Source organism: Mustela nivalis (assembly GCF_964662115.1).
Source record: "Mustela nivalis genome assembly, chromosome: 2".
NCBI lineage: Eukaryota > Metazoa > Chordata > Mammalia > Carnivora > Mustelidae > Mustela > Mustela nivalis.
In genome coordinates, this window is record NC_139021.1 from 28,756,793 (window position 1) to 28,775,449 (window position 18,657).

The 18,657-nt window shown below is 38.8% G+C and overlaps 1 protein-coding gene across 1 annotated transcript in view; it reads right to left on the bottom strand.

Annotated features, from left to right (window-relative positions):
- Positions 1-1,126: 1,126 nt before the first annotated feature.
- TRHR (thyrotropin releasing hormone receptor) overlaps positions 1,127-18,657 on the bottom strand; it is a gene marked incomplete at its 3' end in the record, with an annotated part of 37,210 nt that continues 19,679 nt past the window's right edge. The window contains exon 3 of the mRNA XM_082713580.1: positions 1,127-1,534. Within this exon, the coding sequence (XP_082569706.1) occupies positions 1,127-1,534 (408 nt within the window). The remainder of the gene's footprint in view (positions 1,535-18,657) is intronic.

An 18,657-nucleotide genomic window follows, 5' to 3' on the forward strand; every position in this document is an offset into this window, starting at 1 on the left:
TAGATTTGCTAGAAGGATTCACGACATGGCTCAGGAGTTTTTACACAAGAATGCTCATAAAGGATTTTCTTCCTTAAAAATCTTACAGAAGGAGTAAAGCCTTATTCTAAATACTGGGTCTTGTCTTGGCTCTACTTTTCAATAATGACTTATATTGTTGGCTTGTATCTTCATAGTTATTTAATCTGTTATTTCTCCTGTCTCAGCCATCAGGCAGGAGGCTTGAAGAGTTAAGAGATGGATTCAACTAAAAATCACATCTACATGTCTTCTCAAGTTGTAATTCTGGGTATTTTGAGGTTTATCTTACATTAGAGTTGAATGATGACATCTACTTTGTAAGACATAAAAATGGTCTCCGGGGATGAAAGGAGCAGCTGAGGGAATATGGTCGCTGATATTGTAACTGTTACGTGGTGACCGCTGGCAGATACTACTTGCGGTGAGCACAGCAGAATGTGTACAGCTGTCAAATCACTATATTTTGCGCTGAAACTAGTGTAGCACCGTGTGCCAACCACCCTTGAATTTAAAAAATCATCTCAGAATTTTATAAGGATTATGACATTTGTTTTTGTTTTTCACTTAGTGAATATATTTGGAATCTCATGTTTACTCAATAAATAAAATCTTTTTCTATTTTTTTCCCCTGTAGTTTCAGATAGTCATCAAATAGCACTTATTCTGGGTTAAAATGAAATGCTAAATGCAAACATTTAAACATTTCCATGTGGCCAAATTACCAAATGGACAAATAATTTGAGGGAGTTTGAGAAATTACATTTATCATGAATAATGTTTCGTCAAAGTCTAGATTTAATCTACGCTTCACAGCCCCAGAAAATACAGAGAATTTCTCAGATTAAACGGAAAGAGCCACACTTCTCTTTCTATCATTTGGGTCTTTCACAATCTGCTCCACTTCGGGGGACACATTTTTGTGATACTAGAAGGAAAATATGAAGCGTTCTTATGGGTTAAAGTATCTTGGGCCAGGATTTATTAGAGCATTGGCAAAGATTTTATCTGCACTGTCTTCAGGTACAAGCACTGGCTGTTTCCTCTTGGGCTGATGACGGCACAGATTCTCATTTACTCTGTGGTCCATTTTCTTCTCATTAATGAATCAGCTTTGGCTAAAGGTTATTTCCGAAGCCAAGCAGGTATCATCAAAAGATACTTTGGTGGCTGATAAATAAGTGTCCGTGACAGTGATATCATCCAGCTCTGTGCTGAAATGATCTGACTCCTTAATGACACTATAATTCAAGGCCACACTGTAGTTAGCGGGTTTCTCCACCGGCTTCTGCTTGCAGTTGCAGAGGTTTCTGAAGGCGGCACGGAATTTCTGGGACATGAGATTGTAAATCACTGGGTTGATGGCACTGTTGAGATAAATGCAAATTCTGCAAAAGAGCAAGAACCAATTTTCTTGGAAAGGGCTAGAGAGAAATGAGTTGACAACCACAAGAGTCCTGTAGGGCATCCATAAAAGGGCAAACAGAATTACAACCACCGCCAGCATCTTGGTGACCTATGGAGAAATCAAGAGAAATGCAGTGCAAACACAAATGAAAAGAAAACAAACAAACCAATGAAAGTAAAACAGCTTCCCCCCACCCCCAATGCCGAACCCCTAACCATTAGCTCCCAACATATAGTCTGAGACAAGGACTTCAATGCAGGCAGTTAATTTGTGAGATCATCCCAGGAAGCAGTATTAGGGTAAGAGAGAGAGTGTGATAGAAGTAAAGTTAAAATAGGGTGTATTATTGCAGTGGTTGCCCCTGTAGGCAACTGTGGATCAAGTCACGCATTTCAGGATTATCTGTCCAGGGAAAGAGAGGCGGGGCATTGATCCCCTGGCGGCCAATCTCCCCTTTGTTGAGGAGTGTCCTTAGGGTCCTTAATGGTCCACACTTCCATGATTCTCGTGCATGGAATTACATGGGGGGGCTTTAGAGAGAAACTTGAGGCAGAGAAGATAGACAGTCCGGGCACAATGGATACCAGAAGCAGGATGTTTTCTGCAAACAGGAATGAACACTCTACTGTAGCAATGGCTGAAATCAGAGGCCAGCTAAGAGATTGTGACACAGGCCACCAAAGATGTCTGTGACAAGTGTTAGGAGACCTAGGGTCTGATCTCGTCTACTTACTTTAGATGTGGCCCTGAGAAATGATCTTAAGCTTATAGTTTATCTGTAAAATGGAGCCAATAACTGCACCCCTCAATCAAATGAGGTAACGTAATAGTTTGAAAAGGATAAAATGTCTTTTAAAAAAGCAGATGGTTATTGGATGTCTACTATGCTCCAGACACTACTACACTAGCTGCTTTACATACGTTATCATATTTAAAAGGCCCCAAATCCTCCAAAGTAATATTGCATCTTCCATTTTTCAAATTAGAAAATGAAGTGTAGGTGCTGGTAAGTACTTTGGCAGAAGTGGTAGAGTCTTAGAGCCGGGACTGGAAGCCAAGTCAGCCTGGATCCCAAGTTTTGCCCTTCCCATCGTCCAGCTTTCCTTTAGGGTAAAGAGAGATGCAGGACAGAGAAAACAAACTTAGAAATTTTATATAGAGCTGACCCTGCTCCTAAGAACAAGCAATGCATGAGAACCAGGACAATAGGTAGGATGAAATTAATATACAAGATTGCCCAGGGACAAGATTATCAAAGAGCACAATTTTGCAAATTCTGGAGATTGTCCTGGACTTAGAGTTACATCATTTGGTTTTGTCTATGTTAAGTGGTTTTAAGACCTTAATACTTCCATTTCTATATCTGAAAATATGTCTGATCATATTTTCATTCATTTCTTTCATATTCATATTTCATTCGTTTACTTCACAGAGATATTGAGAAAATAAAATTTAAAAATAATGAACATCATAAGGGCTTTGAAACTCTAAAGCACTTTAGAAATATTACCCTTTGATTCGTGTCTATATAAAGAGACCATAATATTTCAATTTTATGAAGGACATATTGTAGCTGTGGTTATCTTTGGGTAGAGAAGATAATAATTGACTGCTTTTCTTCGAAAACAACACTTTACATATCTTGAAATAAGTTTTCAGGGGCAGCTGGCTGGCTCATGCAACTCAGTCAGTCGCTCATGTGACTTGATCTTGGGGTCATAAGTTCAAGCTCCATGTTGAGTGTAGAGATTACTTAGAAATATAAGTAAAAAAATCTTTAAAAATAAAAAAAATACATTTTCAGTTACCTTTAGTCTCTCACAGATTTTGAGAAATTTCAGCTTCCTTGGCCCAAACTTTCTACATGCTCTGAACTTGAAAACTACCCAAAATGGAAGGAACAGATTCTTCCCCCTCACCCCTTTTGACCTTCTGGCTGTTTTACCAAAGCTAGCGCTGACAGTCTCTATCTAGTTCTGGCCTTCAGGGGGATCCTGTTTTGAGAGAGGGCTATTTAAGGGTCTTCAGTGTAGAAAGAAAGATTCTACATCTAGACACGTACTCCATCATCAGAATCTAGTATAAAGTCATCACCCAACCTTGTTCCTAATCCTGGTGATAGACTCTATCTTGGTTTCCTGTGTTCTAAAACTTTCCTTTTCTTCCTGGCATTTTTTGTCGTCTGATCCTGGGGCTCTGTCTTACTCTTAGCCATATCTCTTCTACCTGAGCTAGGAATGCCCCTTGTAGCCTACATTGTGGGAGTAATGCTACTCTCTTACTGTTATTCTTCTCAGATCTATAGTTAACTACTTCTTTCCTTGGCTCTCGAAATATTAGCTGTAAGACTTTGCAGCCCAGGGCACAAATAGCCTTTGTCTTTTTTTTTTTTGGTTTGTTTTTAACCATTACTATCTCTTTTTGAACAACTCTTACTACTTCCTTGCAATGCCACCTAGGATCTATCCGCCTACTCTCAAGTTACTATTTCCCTCCCTTCTAGGGCCATTTGATCACTTCCTGAAGGTCTCCCTGCCCTCCAAGAATGTGCCCAGGCCCCCTCTTCTGCCTCACTCACTGTTCCCTGAGCTTCTCTTTGGACTCAGTGCATGGAGGGTAGTGATACTTCATATTTTGCTCACTGGGGTAAGTTGTTCTGTGGGAGAAGGTGTAATTTTCACATAGGTTCATAAAATACCAGGTAAAGGATTATCCCAGAGATTCTGACTTCTTTCAAAGATAAGAAGGATTCACTCAGTCCAGAGGTTGACTGAAGCCTAATTTTTTTCTGAACAGACTTTTAAGATTATGAGTAAATATTTTAACCAGTCCTAGGAAATCAAAGACTTAATTTAGTGATAAATACTCTGAGCTTTGGAAGGAGCTACAGTAATATCATCTTTATCGTCATCATCACTTACATCCTTGTCTTTGTCTCCTGTCTAGTACTCCAGGTTCTCTGACCTCCAGTCACTGCTTCAGACCTGCCAACATCCTTCCACTCCTCACCAAGGACTAAGCATCCTAGAGTTGAATCTTTGCTTGCTACACGATGACATTGCTACCATCACATCCAAGTTCTTTATGATGACTCATAAAGATATATAAATATTATCTTATTTAACGCTTATAATAACTCCATGTGTAAGCTAAAATTAGTTCCATTTTGCATATGGGGAAATTGGGATTTAGAGAATATATGTGATTTGTCTAAAGATACGTGAGTAGTAAGTGACAAAGCTGTGATTCAACCTGTCTACTTAAGTCAAAGCCCATGTTCTTTCCTTTATACTTGCTCTTTCTCCCTGTGAAAGTCTTTTGCCTTTCCAATGTTGAGATTTCTACTGTGTTATCCCCTTGTGGTCACTTAAACATTTAACTTCTTCTAAGCATAAACCCAACATATATATTGCTGCTAAATTTCCAAACTTAAAGTTTGAATTTCATCTGTCTTTGTGCTTTTCTCTACAACAGTCAGGGGGGAGCACTGAATCCACCTTTAATATCAACTGACCTCTTTTCACTTAATGTCAGTGAGGAAGCACTGTCTTTAAGAAAAGGCACATGTTTCAAAGTTAATATCTCTTCCACAGTCCCCCAGGCAAACTTTGCCATCACTATGAAAACTTTTTATTGCGATGATCTATATTTGTCCATCTCTCTAATACATGGTAAGCTTCTTCAGGAGATGGGTAAGTTTATTAATTTCTTTGTCCTCCAGGGATGTAGTACAGTGTGTAATATAAGATAGCCCCCGGTAAATGTTGAATAAATTCAGGCATGGAAATAATTACTTCAAAATATGTAGCCATGATCCTTTTCTAATACTGCAAAATTTTGTTAGAAGATTTTTGCAAACATTTCATTCTTTAATATTAAAAAATCTCTTTTAAGTGGAGATTGGTTAATTAACAAAATGAGTCTCCAATACATTTCAGCTTTCTGTTGAAATAAATATATTTTTAAAAATTTAACAAAGTGTGGAGTAAAACAGTGTGTACAGTGTGTAATATAAGATAGCCCCCGGTAAATGTTGAATAAATTCAGGCATGGAAATAATTACTTCAAAATATGTAGCCATGATCCTTTTCTAATACTGCAAAATTTTGTTAGAAGATTTTTGCAAACATTTCATTCTTTAATATTAAAAAATCTCTTTTAAGTGGAGATTGGTTAATTAACAAAATGAGTCTCCAATACATTTCAGCTTTCTGTTGAAATAAATATATTTTTAAAAATTTAACAAAGTGTGGAGTAAAACAGTGTGTACAGTGTGTAATATAAGATAGCCCCCGGTAAATGTTGAATAAATTCAGGCATGGAAATAATTACTTCAAAATATGTAGCCATGATCCTTTTCTAATACTGCAAAATTTTGTTAGAAGATTTTTGCAAACATTTCATTCTTTAATATTAAAAAATCTCTTTTAAGTGGAGATTGGTTAATTAACAAAATGAGTCTCCAATACATTTCAGCTTTCTGTTGAAATAAATATATTTTTAAAAATTTAACAAAGTGTGGAGTAAAACAGTGTGTACAGTGTGTAATATAAGATAGCCCCCGGTAAATGTTGAATAAATTCAGGCATGGAAATAATTACTTCAAAATATGTAGCCATGATCCTTTTCTAATACTGCAAAATTTTGTTAGAAGATTTTTGCAAACATTTTATTCTTTAATATTAAAAAATCTCTTTTAAGTGGAGATTGGTTAATTAACAAAATGAGTTTCCAATACATTTCAACTTTTTGTTGAAATAAATATATTTTTAAAATTTTAACAAAGTGTGGAGTAAAACAAATATAGTGATGTTTCTAAAATTAATCAAATGGAAAATACATCTCCAGTGGGATAATAGAGAATATATTTAATCCCACTTGTAATTATCTTCAGTTAACTCCCAATATCTTAGATTGAGTTTAATCATTTTCTAAAATATTCACAAGATTTTAGTGTATCCATAGCTTGGATTTTAGCAGCTGTTATTCAGTATAGAAGCAAATATAAAAAAAAATGTTCTGGAGATCTTTCATACACCATTGCTAAAGTTTTATTTCTGTTGCTATTCCTTATCCCAAGTAAAGTGACAAAGAGGCAAATCTGAAAATATCTCTGGGCTATTGTTTTTAAGCCTTGACAATTTTGCTAAGGCAATGCATGAGATATGAGATGAGATGAAGATTGCTTCTTTACAAGCCTCTGTACCAGGACGTAAAGTTCTTTGAGAAACAGTATGGCACAATCTTCAGGGGAAAGTGATTTTACAGTATGTTTTGATTGGGAAGGAATTTATCCATTCACTTAGGACATTCATTTGCATCCTTCCTATGTACCAGTCAATGTCCTGGCCCTTGAGGATTCGACAATGATCCAGAGAGACATTGCTAGTGGCATCATGTACCTTATAATCTGATGGGTAGTCATCAGACATTGTGATGACTCAGAAGACAGAGAAAAGTTGTGGTTCTATAAGAGCATCTGATCTGGAGTTGAGGTCAAAGGGTGTTTTGTGAGGGCATCCTGGTCTCAGGGACATCTAAGCCAAAATCTGGAGGTAAAGACAGACAGGAAGAATGTTCCTGCAGATATGTGTAGCATTCTGGAGGCGTGAGATAGTGAGAATTCTCAGGGGGACCAGAGGTAATTTAGTATGCAAGTTCTAGGATGCCTGGGTGGTGCCATCTGTTGAGCGTCTGACTCTTGGTTTCAGCTTGGGTCTGATCTCAGGGTCATGGGATGGAGCTCCATGTTGGGCTCCAGGCTCAGCACTGAGTCTGCTTCCGATTCTCTCTCCTTCTGCTCCTCCTGCTCATGCTCGCTGTCTCTCTCAACTAAATAAATAAATCTTGAAAAAAAATTTAGTATGCAAGTTCCAGTTGCAGATCATGTGACTAAGTGGAGCTCTATCTCTTTCTCTAGGAAGCTTGTGGAAACCATTACAAAAGTCATCATTGTTATCTGATGAGGTGATGTCATAGTCTGTGGGGTGCTTGGCCTCCCGTTGCTAAGACAGAAGGAGAGATGCAGCTGTCAAAGGAGATACAGCATCGTGTTCTGAAAACGTCAGCTCCATGAGGCCATTTTCGTAATGAGGAGGTAGGCAGCCACTTTTGCACAGTATAGTGAGGGTCAGAAAGGAGACTGATTAAATTGATAAAAATTAATCAGTTATTTAAAACATGGTGTTGAGAGAGAGAGATTACATACAGAGATGGTTGAAAAGAGCAAGGTGGGAACTACGGAGGAGATAAGCCAGGGCCTCTGTCCTTGGCCACCATGGGGAAGGGTTATCTCTCTCATGAGGAGCCACTAGAAAATGTTAAATGAAGCCATACTATATATATTCTACTTTTCATTATATTTAATTATGCAGAATAGTAGCATATAGTTCTTATAAAAGAGTTTGGATTCAGTCCTTCTCAACACATCTTTTTGTAATCATCATAAAGCCTCTAGATGAAGACCCTACTAAGGATTTATTCCCCTCCCCCTCCTTTTTTTAAATGTGAACTGGACAGATTTCTATCTTCTGATTGTTGAAGTTTATGGTTCCTCCTGGGGGCACTTATTCAGCTTGGCATATAAGTGCTGCATGTGAAAAACCAGATAATGAAGTTCTCTAGTTCAGCCTGCTAAGGATCCTTGTATTACTAACTACTATCCCTATTACTAGTACTACGACTTTAATACATGTTTTAGAACTATTAGCTAATGTTTGTATATTGCTTTTTTAAAAAAAGTGTTAGATTTATGGGAAAGTTGCAAAGATAATACAGTTTCCATTCACTTTACATCAAAGTCCCCTTATTATTAACACCTTCCATTCGTGTGGTCATTTTGTCATAATTAACAAACCAACATGGATAGTTTTTCTAGGAAGTTAGTTAACGTTGTACATTATTCAAATTTCCTTAGTTTTTTCCTGGTGCACTTTTTCTGTTCTAGGATCTTACCCAGGATTCTGTGTGATAATTAGTCATCATGTCTCCTCCAGTGACAGGATGTGACAGTTTCTCTAACGTTCCATAATTTTGATGGCCTTGATAGTTTTTAGGAGTACCAGTTTGGTGTTTAATAGAATATCCCTCAATTTGAACTTTTACTCATGCTTAGAATGAAGTTATGGTTTTGGGGCAGGAAGGCCACAGAGGTGAACGGCCATTCTCAACACAATATGCCAAGAGTGCATGTTGTCAACTTGACTTATGACTACTATTAACCTCATATAGTTCTTTATTGAAATATAATATATATAGGGGCGCCTGGGTGGCTCAGTGGGTTAAGCCTCTGCCTTCGGCTCAGGTCATGGTCTCAGGGTCCTGGGATCAAGTCCCGCATCTGGCTCTCTGTTCAGCAGGAAGCCTGCTTCCCCCTTTCTCTCTCTGCCTGCCTCTCTGCCTACTTGTGATCTCTTTCTCTGTGTCAAATAAATAAATAAAATCTTTAAAAAAAAGAAATATAATATGTATATATATAATTAAATTTGCCCACTTAATGTGTATAATTCAAGAGTTCTTAGTATATTCCCAGAGTTGTGCAACCATTACCACACTCTACTTTTAGAACATCTTCAGTCATCCTGAAAAGAAGCCCCATACACTTTAGAAGTCATGGCCCCCTTCCACAGAGCTAGATTGCCCTAGGCAACTGCTAATATATTCATGGCCCTATAGATTTGCCTATTCTGAACAACTAACATGAATGGAATTGGTCTTTTGTGTCGTGACTGGCTTCTTTTACTTAGCATAATGTTTTAAGGCTCATCCATGTTGAAGTTCGTATTGGTACTTCCTTTCTTTTATTGCTGAATAATATTCTACTATTTGCTGGAAATGGGACTGGTAAAATAGAAGGGTTGCCAGAGGGAGGGAGATGCAGAGTCAATTTATGTTTTTCAAAAATGGAAGAGGGGTGCCTGGGTGACTCAGTTGGTTAAGCAACTGCTTTCGGCTCAGGTCATGATCCTGGAGTCCCGGGATGGAGTCCCACATCAGGTTCCCTGCTCAGCAGGGAGTCTGCCTCTCCCGCTGACCTCTCTCCTCTCATGCTCTTTCTCAAATAAATAAATAAAATCTTTGAAAAAAAAAAAAAAAGAAAGAAAAACGGAAGATATCACATCTTTGTTAGCCAGGGAGGAATCCCACAGAGGGGAAAATTTGTGATCCAGGAGAGAAAGAAAGACAATTGGAAGAGCTATGTTCTTGAATAGGGAATAGTTCTTGAATAGGGGTGCACACGTGGTAAGGTTGGCCTCTTCTGGGTCATATACACAAAAACCACTTTTTCAATATCATCACCTTTTTCTTAGCCACACTTGATCTAAGATATCAAGATCATGCAGGAGAAAATTCACCATTCTTGTCAATACCCTGAATCCTGAATGGAGTCCTAATATCAGCGGATTGTTTTTATATCCTTGGTATTAACAAAGTACTTTCATTGTCATCAAGTCAGTTTGTGTTCATATCCCTATGAAATCTGTAGGACAGGTGTTATTTTCCCCATTTCATTGATGAGGGATGTACACTGAACTCAGAGAAGCAGAGAAACAAGGTCATACAACTCATATATACATATAAACAGCAAAGGTAGTTATTGGATTAAGTTCTTTTGATACTACATCTAGTTTTCTTTCTAGATAATTACAGAAATCGATATATATACTGAGTTGAAGACTTCTAGTTGTTGTAAAGAATGTTTATGAAATACTTGGAAAGGCTAATATTGTTGGTAGGAATCATCAGTAGCCCTGGGATTACTTGTGGGGTTTTTTGCCCCAAATCAGAGTGCTCCATTTAGAAAGTACTGACTAGGGAGAAGAAAGTTGTCATAACAAGGTAGATAGGGATGCTGCATACCTATCTATTTCCTAGGGGAAAAAAATAAACAATAAAATTTAAAATGCAAAAGTAATACAATGGAGTAAAAGATAAAATGGAAACTTTGATCTTGGGGGTCACAGTTCAATTAGTAGCATGTCATGCGTGAGGATCTGGTTACATGGGATTTGGGGACATTTTGATTAATCATCAGAGATTAGTTTATTAGTCTGTCTAGGAAGTCATATAGGGAGTTGATTGATTCCTCAGTTCTCTGTAAGATTTTTAGAATTCTTTCTTCCTCTTGATTCAGAAAAAAATTCTGACTTTTGAGTTCATGTATAATTCAGAAGAGATTCTGAGCATGGTCATGGGTCGTGCTATTGTCTAGACATTCTTCCTAGGGGGAGAAAGCCCGTGGCATAGCCCTGTCTCTCAGTGAGTGGCAAAGTCTAGTGAGTCTGGAAGAAAGAGTTGGAACTGGCGTGTAGCATTGTTTCACAATCCCTCTCTGAATCTAAGAGATTGGGCAGATCACATGACTTATGCTTGAAACTCATTTTCCAGAGTCAGTAAATGTACAATCTATATTTTCCCCAAACTCTCTCGAGTTCCAGCATTCGAATAAAATCTAACTTATAGGTTACTCATGGTAACACAATATTCAGACATGCCTGGGATCATTTTCACATAATTGGGTTTTGTTATTTGGGGGTTGTAAGGCCAGTCATAGGGGAAATAGTACCTGGAGCCTACATAATCCCTCAATGTGTTGATAAGCTATAGGAATAGATCCAATTCCTAATAACAGTGATTGTCAGTAATCATCTTAATTGCTGTGTTCACAGGGATGATACAGTTTCCTGAGGTGCTGAAGAAATTACTAGAATTCATTTTAACTTCCTGTAGCTAATTAGAACATGGTGCATCTCTAGACCCAGAAGGCTGGCTTCCTAACCTTTTATCATTTTCTCTTTTAAAGTTTATTATAACTGAAATATTGTTGAAGAAATTGAGTCATTGGAGTGTATTAGAGCATCACCTTGAGAAGAAAGCAAACAATTGAATCCTCTTTTAAGAGTCCTGTCAATTTAAAGACTGAATCTGTTGATTCAGAAGTTTTAAAGAAATGCTGAAATAAAAATTATTTAATACAGGGTCCATTAAAACATTTGGCTGTAAGTCAGTGGCACAATATAAAGATTTCAGGGCAATCTTAAATACTGTGGAAAAGCTTTCTTTAAATTAAAAGGGCAAAGCCATGTAACAGGAGATGACAGCCCTATCAATAATTTTTGTTGGAAGACTATTACCATTTTTATAACAAATTATCTTCAACAGCATCAAAGCAGTAGCTTTAATTTGTGGATCATAGGCTCTTTATTTATTTTGGATCCCACACTGTATAACACAAAAGTTCTGTTTTTGGCTTCATGACCAGAGTAAATCAACAAACTTTTATTGGATCTCTAGTACACAGAAGTTGGGAGAAGTCCTTAGTAAATATACTTGCCACACAAAAGCACTCAATGCACGGTTGAATTATTAGTGAGTAAAAATTTGTTTTTCACAAATGTTAAAATAGAACTGTGGAAGTATGTGTAAGTTTAGGACTCTTTAAATTAGCAAAGCGTTCTAGTTCTTGTACTTCTGACTGAAATTTTTTGGGAAAAAAAATTCAAAATTGTACTTCCTTCTGGAAACATTCTCTTGGTTAATGAATAGAAAACAGTTAGCTTTAATTGTCTAATGCCATTCTTTGAAGAGTAACAATACGTTCTGTGTTGGGCTCCTTTCCATGTTCTCCTGCACTACTGAATTTTAACAGAGTGTTCTGTTCCTGGGACTATTTTGCTCTCAGATGGCCTTCAACAAAGTGATCAATGACCCTTTGCATTTTGTTACATTAATTAAGCCGGTTGAAGAATACACTTGAAGAGACCGTTATATAAATCCGAATGTAGGTAAGCTTCTACACTGATTGGAGCTCCGGGATTTTCCTCTTCCAGAGGTGTTCTGCTTTGTTTTGACTTAGAGTCTGGCAATGCAGTTTTTAAAACACAGTTATAATCAATGTGGGGTGCTTTGTACTATGGAGTGAGATCATTGGTGGGGTTTAAAAATTGAATGATGGGGCCACCAAAGGGCTTGGAATCAACTCAAAGTCAGTTTAAGAATGCTAGAAGTGAATAAGGTCTAAGTGGTGATCCATGGTGGGGAGATCATGGACTGTCAAATTCTGCCTTGTGGATTACTTATGCATTCCTTGGCAAGAAGCCACCTAGGAATGCTAACGCATGGGTTCTTGGCTCCACCTGTCAAGTCTATATCTAAATATCAAGTACCATAACTAAATCTAAAAATTAAGAACTTAGAGCCATTCTGGCTAGAATTACAGAGTATTTTCTGGATTCTATTCTGATTAAAAATGTCTATGAAAATAGTAGCTGAGATTCACAATAGAGAGGTTTTGGTGGTATTGGTGATGCTGGGGAAGAAGTAGGGATTAAGGAAATAGTGATAAAGATTTTTAAGTATAAATTTGTAAGTGGAGTACATCCAGTGAAATTGGAAAAATAAGTCTCCACAATTGTAGGGGTGCTGAGAAAGCAGACTTGTCAGGCAGAGCTGTTTTCTGAGTGAGACATTTGTTGGTACTGGAAATTGGGCTCCTCATTCCAGGGAGCCACAGGCACCAGGGCAGTCACAAGATGGCACTGCTCTTGGTAGGATGCATGAGCACAGCTGAGACATGGAGTTGTAGAAGGATGTGTTTCCATATAGAACACCATGCGTCCCGTCCTCCATGACACCCCCAGATACTTAACCAGCATCACCAAACACCAAGTGTGAGGACACTCATGGGAAACAGATTTCTGCACCCAAGTCTGATGTGGGATGAACCTTCAAAGCCATTCTTTCTTTCAAGAGCAAAGATAGAGAGAGGTACAAACACATGAAGAGTGGAAAAAGGGAAGCGAAATTGAACTATTCTCGTTTAGGAATTAGCATATGACGGGGAGTCAGAGTGTCAGAGAGATGCAATGCCTCCTGTGTGTCCACCATGTGCTTAGCATTTTCTTCACATCAGTCCTACTTTATCTGCATTTTACAGAGGATAAGACTGATGCTGAGAGGGGTGCCTGGGTGGCTCAGTGGGTTAAGCTTCTGCCTTCGGCTCAGGTCATGATCTCAGCATCCAGGTTCCGCAGCAGGCTTTCTGCTCAGCAGGGAGCCTGCTTCCCCCTCTCTCTCTGCTGCTCTGCCTACTTGTGATCTCTCTTTGTCAAATAAATAAATAAATAAAGTCTAAAAACAACAACAACAGCAGCAAAACTGGTGCTGAGAAAGTCCTATGCTGATGAATGGAAGCCACATTTTAAAGGTATGTATATTTGACGGCAAAATTTCCCTCTTCTCTTCATTATAATACCTTAACTGTGGGACAAAATAATTTTTTTTGAAGTTTACAAAAACCAAAAAGCAAAGGTGGCTTGAAGGTTTAGAAATGGTAAAGACTGTCAGAGTGGAACAGGGAAAATGAAAGATGAATTCCTAGTCCCACCCAAAGGTAATGCCTTAGCACCTACCAGAACTATCCTGTTCCCTCCACTAAGCTCTGAAGGAACATGGTTTTTCAAAGTTTCCGTTTTGTCTGCTCTCCAGTTGACAGTGGAAAACAGTGTAGGGCTAGGTAAAGTTGGCAGCTAGATTTGAGGATTTGCTACAAAATTTCCCCCAACACTAGCAACTATTGTGATGTGGAGGTTTCAGGACTGGTTACAGTCTGGTAGTTGTGAGGGATGAAAGGCTGTCTCCTCTCTTGTTGCTTTGATGTTTTCTTGCTCACAGGAGGCCGATGTTTGGAACCAAGCTGGGAAGGGGACAACTCAGCTGTCAGAGCTGGGATTCAAATTACAATAACATCTCCATTGTAGAAAATAAAATGTCATTCCAATTTCTTTCATGAGCCATCCTGGAACAATGCTACAGTGTATCTGCTGTGGGTTGTGTGCTATATCACCTTTTCTAAATGTTCTACTCCAGGTAAATTACTGGTGAATGACTAAGCAGGAGGAAAACCTGTCCTACCACCTTGAGTGGGTTTTCTTTCCTTTGCTCTCAAGGATGTGTTTACTTCTGACCATTTTTCTCTTTGGACCCAGACCTTAGAAAAAAATTGAATGAGGAGGCATCTTGACTGGCTGTGAGGGAGGCATTCAGTTGCCGGCTCTAACACTTCTTTGAAGATATCCATCCTTTCTGAGGGAGACATTTCCCGGTCTCTTCTCACCCCTGTGCTTCTCTGGCGCTGCAGCCTGGTGAGGGTAACACTGTAGACAACGATCCAGACACACAATCCCTCAGCTCACGCAGCAGGGGATGGGAAATCAATGAGAATGTTTTAAAATGTAAAATGTCAGTGATGGAGAGGAAGAGAGGTAATCTCTAAACAGAAGTAAAGCTCTCAGGGCTGCCAGGTTTTAGTGGGCATTTAGTGGTCTTGCTCCTAAAGGTATTGGACAAAATACCTCATCATGGGGCTAAGAGCACACGGAAGGAAGCCAACTCCTTCTCTATCTGTGTCAACCCCAGAAGGGACCAACTATAACACGCTTGGGTCTATCTGGAGTTACAGAGTGAATTTTCTAGCTGTCCCAAAAGAACTCACAGCAACAGCCAAATGGGGAAAATATGTTTCTTTCCGTCCGCAAGTCATAAACTCAGCACTTTTCACTGATTTTTAGCTTTCTGATGACTCACCACGGGACTCAGAATCAGAAGACTTGGTTTGGAATGTCAGCTTACCTCTCAAAGCTTTCTGAGCCTTGATGTCTCAGTTAACATAATATGTGAATATAATGTGTTTAAGGATTAATTCTAAGGAGGATGTGAAAACACACTGACACATATACTATAGCTTCCTAATATGAGGTGCTCTTATATTCCTGATCCTATCTTGAAGTCAGCCTCCTCGGTGAGGGGTGCTGCCTCTATCACGCCTTGTTCACCTAACAGACTGAATAGAGCTACTTTGCATTTACCTGCTTTTAGCAGTTTGTCTAAAAAACCTGCACGAGTCTACAAGGTATAAGATGTAAACCACAGCAGGCTGGGCCTATGCTATGAAGTCCAAGCTTTTACCACAGATTATTAAGTCATTAGAGTTTCTCTTCAAAGATATTATCCAGGCCATATTAGTAGTGGTTGAGGGAACAGGCTGGATTCTAATTCTAGGTCTGCTTCTCTCTAGCCATATACAATTGGGCAGGATATACCATGCCTGTAAGCCTTAGTACTCATCTGTGAAATGGGAGTAAGTGTAAAGAATACATGATGTGCATCGGGCTCTCTGCTCAGCGGGGAGCCTGCTTCCTGCCCCACCCCCGCCTGCCTCTCTGCCTACTTGTGATCTCTGTCTGTCAAATAAATAAATAAAATTAAAAAAAAAAAGAATAAATGAGGTGATGTATGTAAAGCATCTGCATAGAGTCTGGGCTTCGATAAGCAACATATCATTTAAACCATCTCTGGGAAAATGTGGAGAATTTAACTAAATAGCAGAGAAGGCTGACAACCACCACCACCACCACAATAGTAATTCCTTACTATACTCAATATATTTTAAACATAACACCAGGGACTTTATGCAATTATTCAATCATTGCAGTATTTATGAAGTAGGTATTCTTTTCATTTTATAGATAAAGAGAAAGATCCAGAGAAGAAAATGTTAACTTTCTAGACAGTGGCAGGTACTAACTTTTTCCCAGGTTGCTTTCTCTCTCATGTCCCTGCTTATTTCTGTGAACTAACAGATCCATTCTGAGAGGATGCTGTTGCCTCATTTGTTCGTTTGTTTCTTGTTTCTTTTTCATCTCTAGAACGATGGCTTCTACCTATCCCTGCACGCAAAGGGCCACACGAAGGTCTGGCACTTAGTAGGTGCCAAAAGTAGCCAGGAAATGAATGAATGAAAAAAATGAATGAACGAACAACTCACTAACACTACTCTATTGTTTCTTCTGTGGAATTCCAGATGTTTTCTTGGTACTTCCAGTCCTAATCACAAATGTCACCATTGGTTGGGTTCTGATTTCTTTTCTGATATGTAAGATCTTGATGGCAGGAATAGGGTGGACTGCATATTTTTATCTCTAGCCCTTGAATCAAGGTTTGGCATTTAAAAAAAATGCTTGGAATTAACAATTAAAATCAATGTGTAAAGATTCAGTCTCCAAAAGGGGGCATGATAGATCAGACTGGAATTATGGTGAAGAAGATTTTTGGGGAACAGCCTGTTATTCTGTAGAAATAAGCAGTTGTTGGATATAATGTTATGAGGAACATAGGAAGTGTGAACTAACGAGATACTAAGTCAATAGGATTTATGTTTAAGTCATTTCCCCTTACTGATGTTGATTGATACTGATGTATTAATATATACCAGGGCAGGTTTAGCCTTCAAAGATACAAACCCACTTTGACAGTCATTCTTGCGCTGTCTTCTCTGTCTGCTGTCACATCTAATCATCTGTGGTTTCTCTGTCCCTCATGAAGCTGTAGAAAACCATTTCTCTGGAAGTCTGCACTCTGCACCTTAAATTTGTACTTTTAGAGCCCAATGAAATCAAAGATTTCCCAATCGATGGGCAAAGCATTTTCTTCAGGGGATATGAGTCAAGATGCTGGTTGGGGCTATACCAGCTGCTAATTTAGGCTGCTTGTGATAAGCTTGAATTTTCTTGTTTTGGGTAATGTTTTGGTAATTTTTGTTTTGATAATATTTGTTTAATATCTATAATTTATTTTTGAGCACCTCTCATGTACCTGCACTAAATCTATAATATTTTCACAAATAAACTTTTAAATAGGAATAGCTCAAGGTTCAGCAAACCTTTATTATAGGGAGCCAGACAATACATTTTTTAGACTTCATAGGCCCTTAGAGTCTCTGTCATAACTATTTAACTCTGCTGCTGTGAGAACAGCCATGAATGACACATGGGCGAACAGGCATGGGTATGATCATTACTTGGTAAAACAAGCCACGGTGCTGGATTTGGCCCATGGCTGTAGTTTGCCAACGAATGAACTACCCAGTACTTCCAGTAAAGCAGATAAATCGCATATAATTTATTTCGAACTAGTCTTGTGATTTATTTTTTAAATTATTCATCTAATTATCAACAGATCTTATAAGAAATACAAACCGAATAAGGCTGGCTGTCAGCATGGAGACCAGAGTTTTGATGAAAATTTGATCCTCTCAGGAAAGAATCATCATGAGCGTTACTGCTCTAAACAAATGCCACCTAAAAAATACCCTGTTGATATAGTACTTTTAATAATCCTGGGACCTACTTTCCCAGAAGGTGTGCGCTCCTATGGATGTTGGATTCAGGCAGGGGTGCAGAAACCAGTACTGGAGCCCATTGGAGAGGACACACTTCCAGACTGATGGCAGAGGGCCCTGCTGGGCCCGAGTGAGCCAGTCCCTTGGTTCTGCTCTTAGACTCTCTTAATCTGTGCTGGAATCCAGTTGTTAGACTTGGGGCCCATTTCTATTTCTGAGTCTCCATTTTCTCTTCAGCAAAGGTGGTGAAAGACATTTTACCTGCCTCCCAGAGTGGTTGTGTGGATAAGTGCGATGATGTCGCTCAAGGGCTTATGTAGTGTTTGGAACACCGTAAATGCGAGAAAAGCAAAGCTAATTTTAAAGCCTACAATAAAAATCACTCATTACTTACTGTGCATCAGACCCTGTTCTGAGTGTTTCATTTGCATATCAGCTCTTCAAATCTCTATAATAACATCTGAAGAAAGTGCTACCAGCAAGGGAACCCATCTACACTTACACTGGGATTTCATCCAGCTTGCCCCTGTGTGTGCTTGAACCACTCTGGCTACCACTGAGAAGATAGAAGCCACTAGTCCTATCTGTCCTTAAAAAGGCAACTATTTCTGATTGCCCAGGTAGAACTAGGTAGATGTCATGTTTTCTCTTACAAAAATGAAGAGAACCAGCACTGTGTGTAGGTAAAGGCACATTGACCACGAACCTCTCTCTCAACCTCTGACCTACTTAGAGGTCTCCATCCCCACCAGTGGAAAATGTTTCAGTTCTGAATTAGAATGGAGGATGCCGGGACACCTGGGTGGCTCAGTGGGTTAAGTCTCTGCCTTCGGCTCAGGTCATGATCTCTGGGTGGAATTGAGCCCCACATCGGGCTCTCTGCTCAGCGGGGAGCCTGCTTCCCTTCCTCTCTCTCTGCCTGCCTCTCTGCCTATTTGTGATCTCTGTCTGTCAAATAATAAATAAAATCTTTAAAATAAAAAAAAAAAAGAATGGAGAATGCCTTTTCTTCTAGAATGAGTGTTAATAAAAGCTTATGAAAGGGATGCCTGGG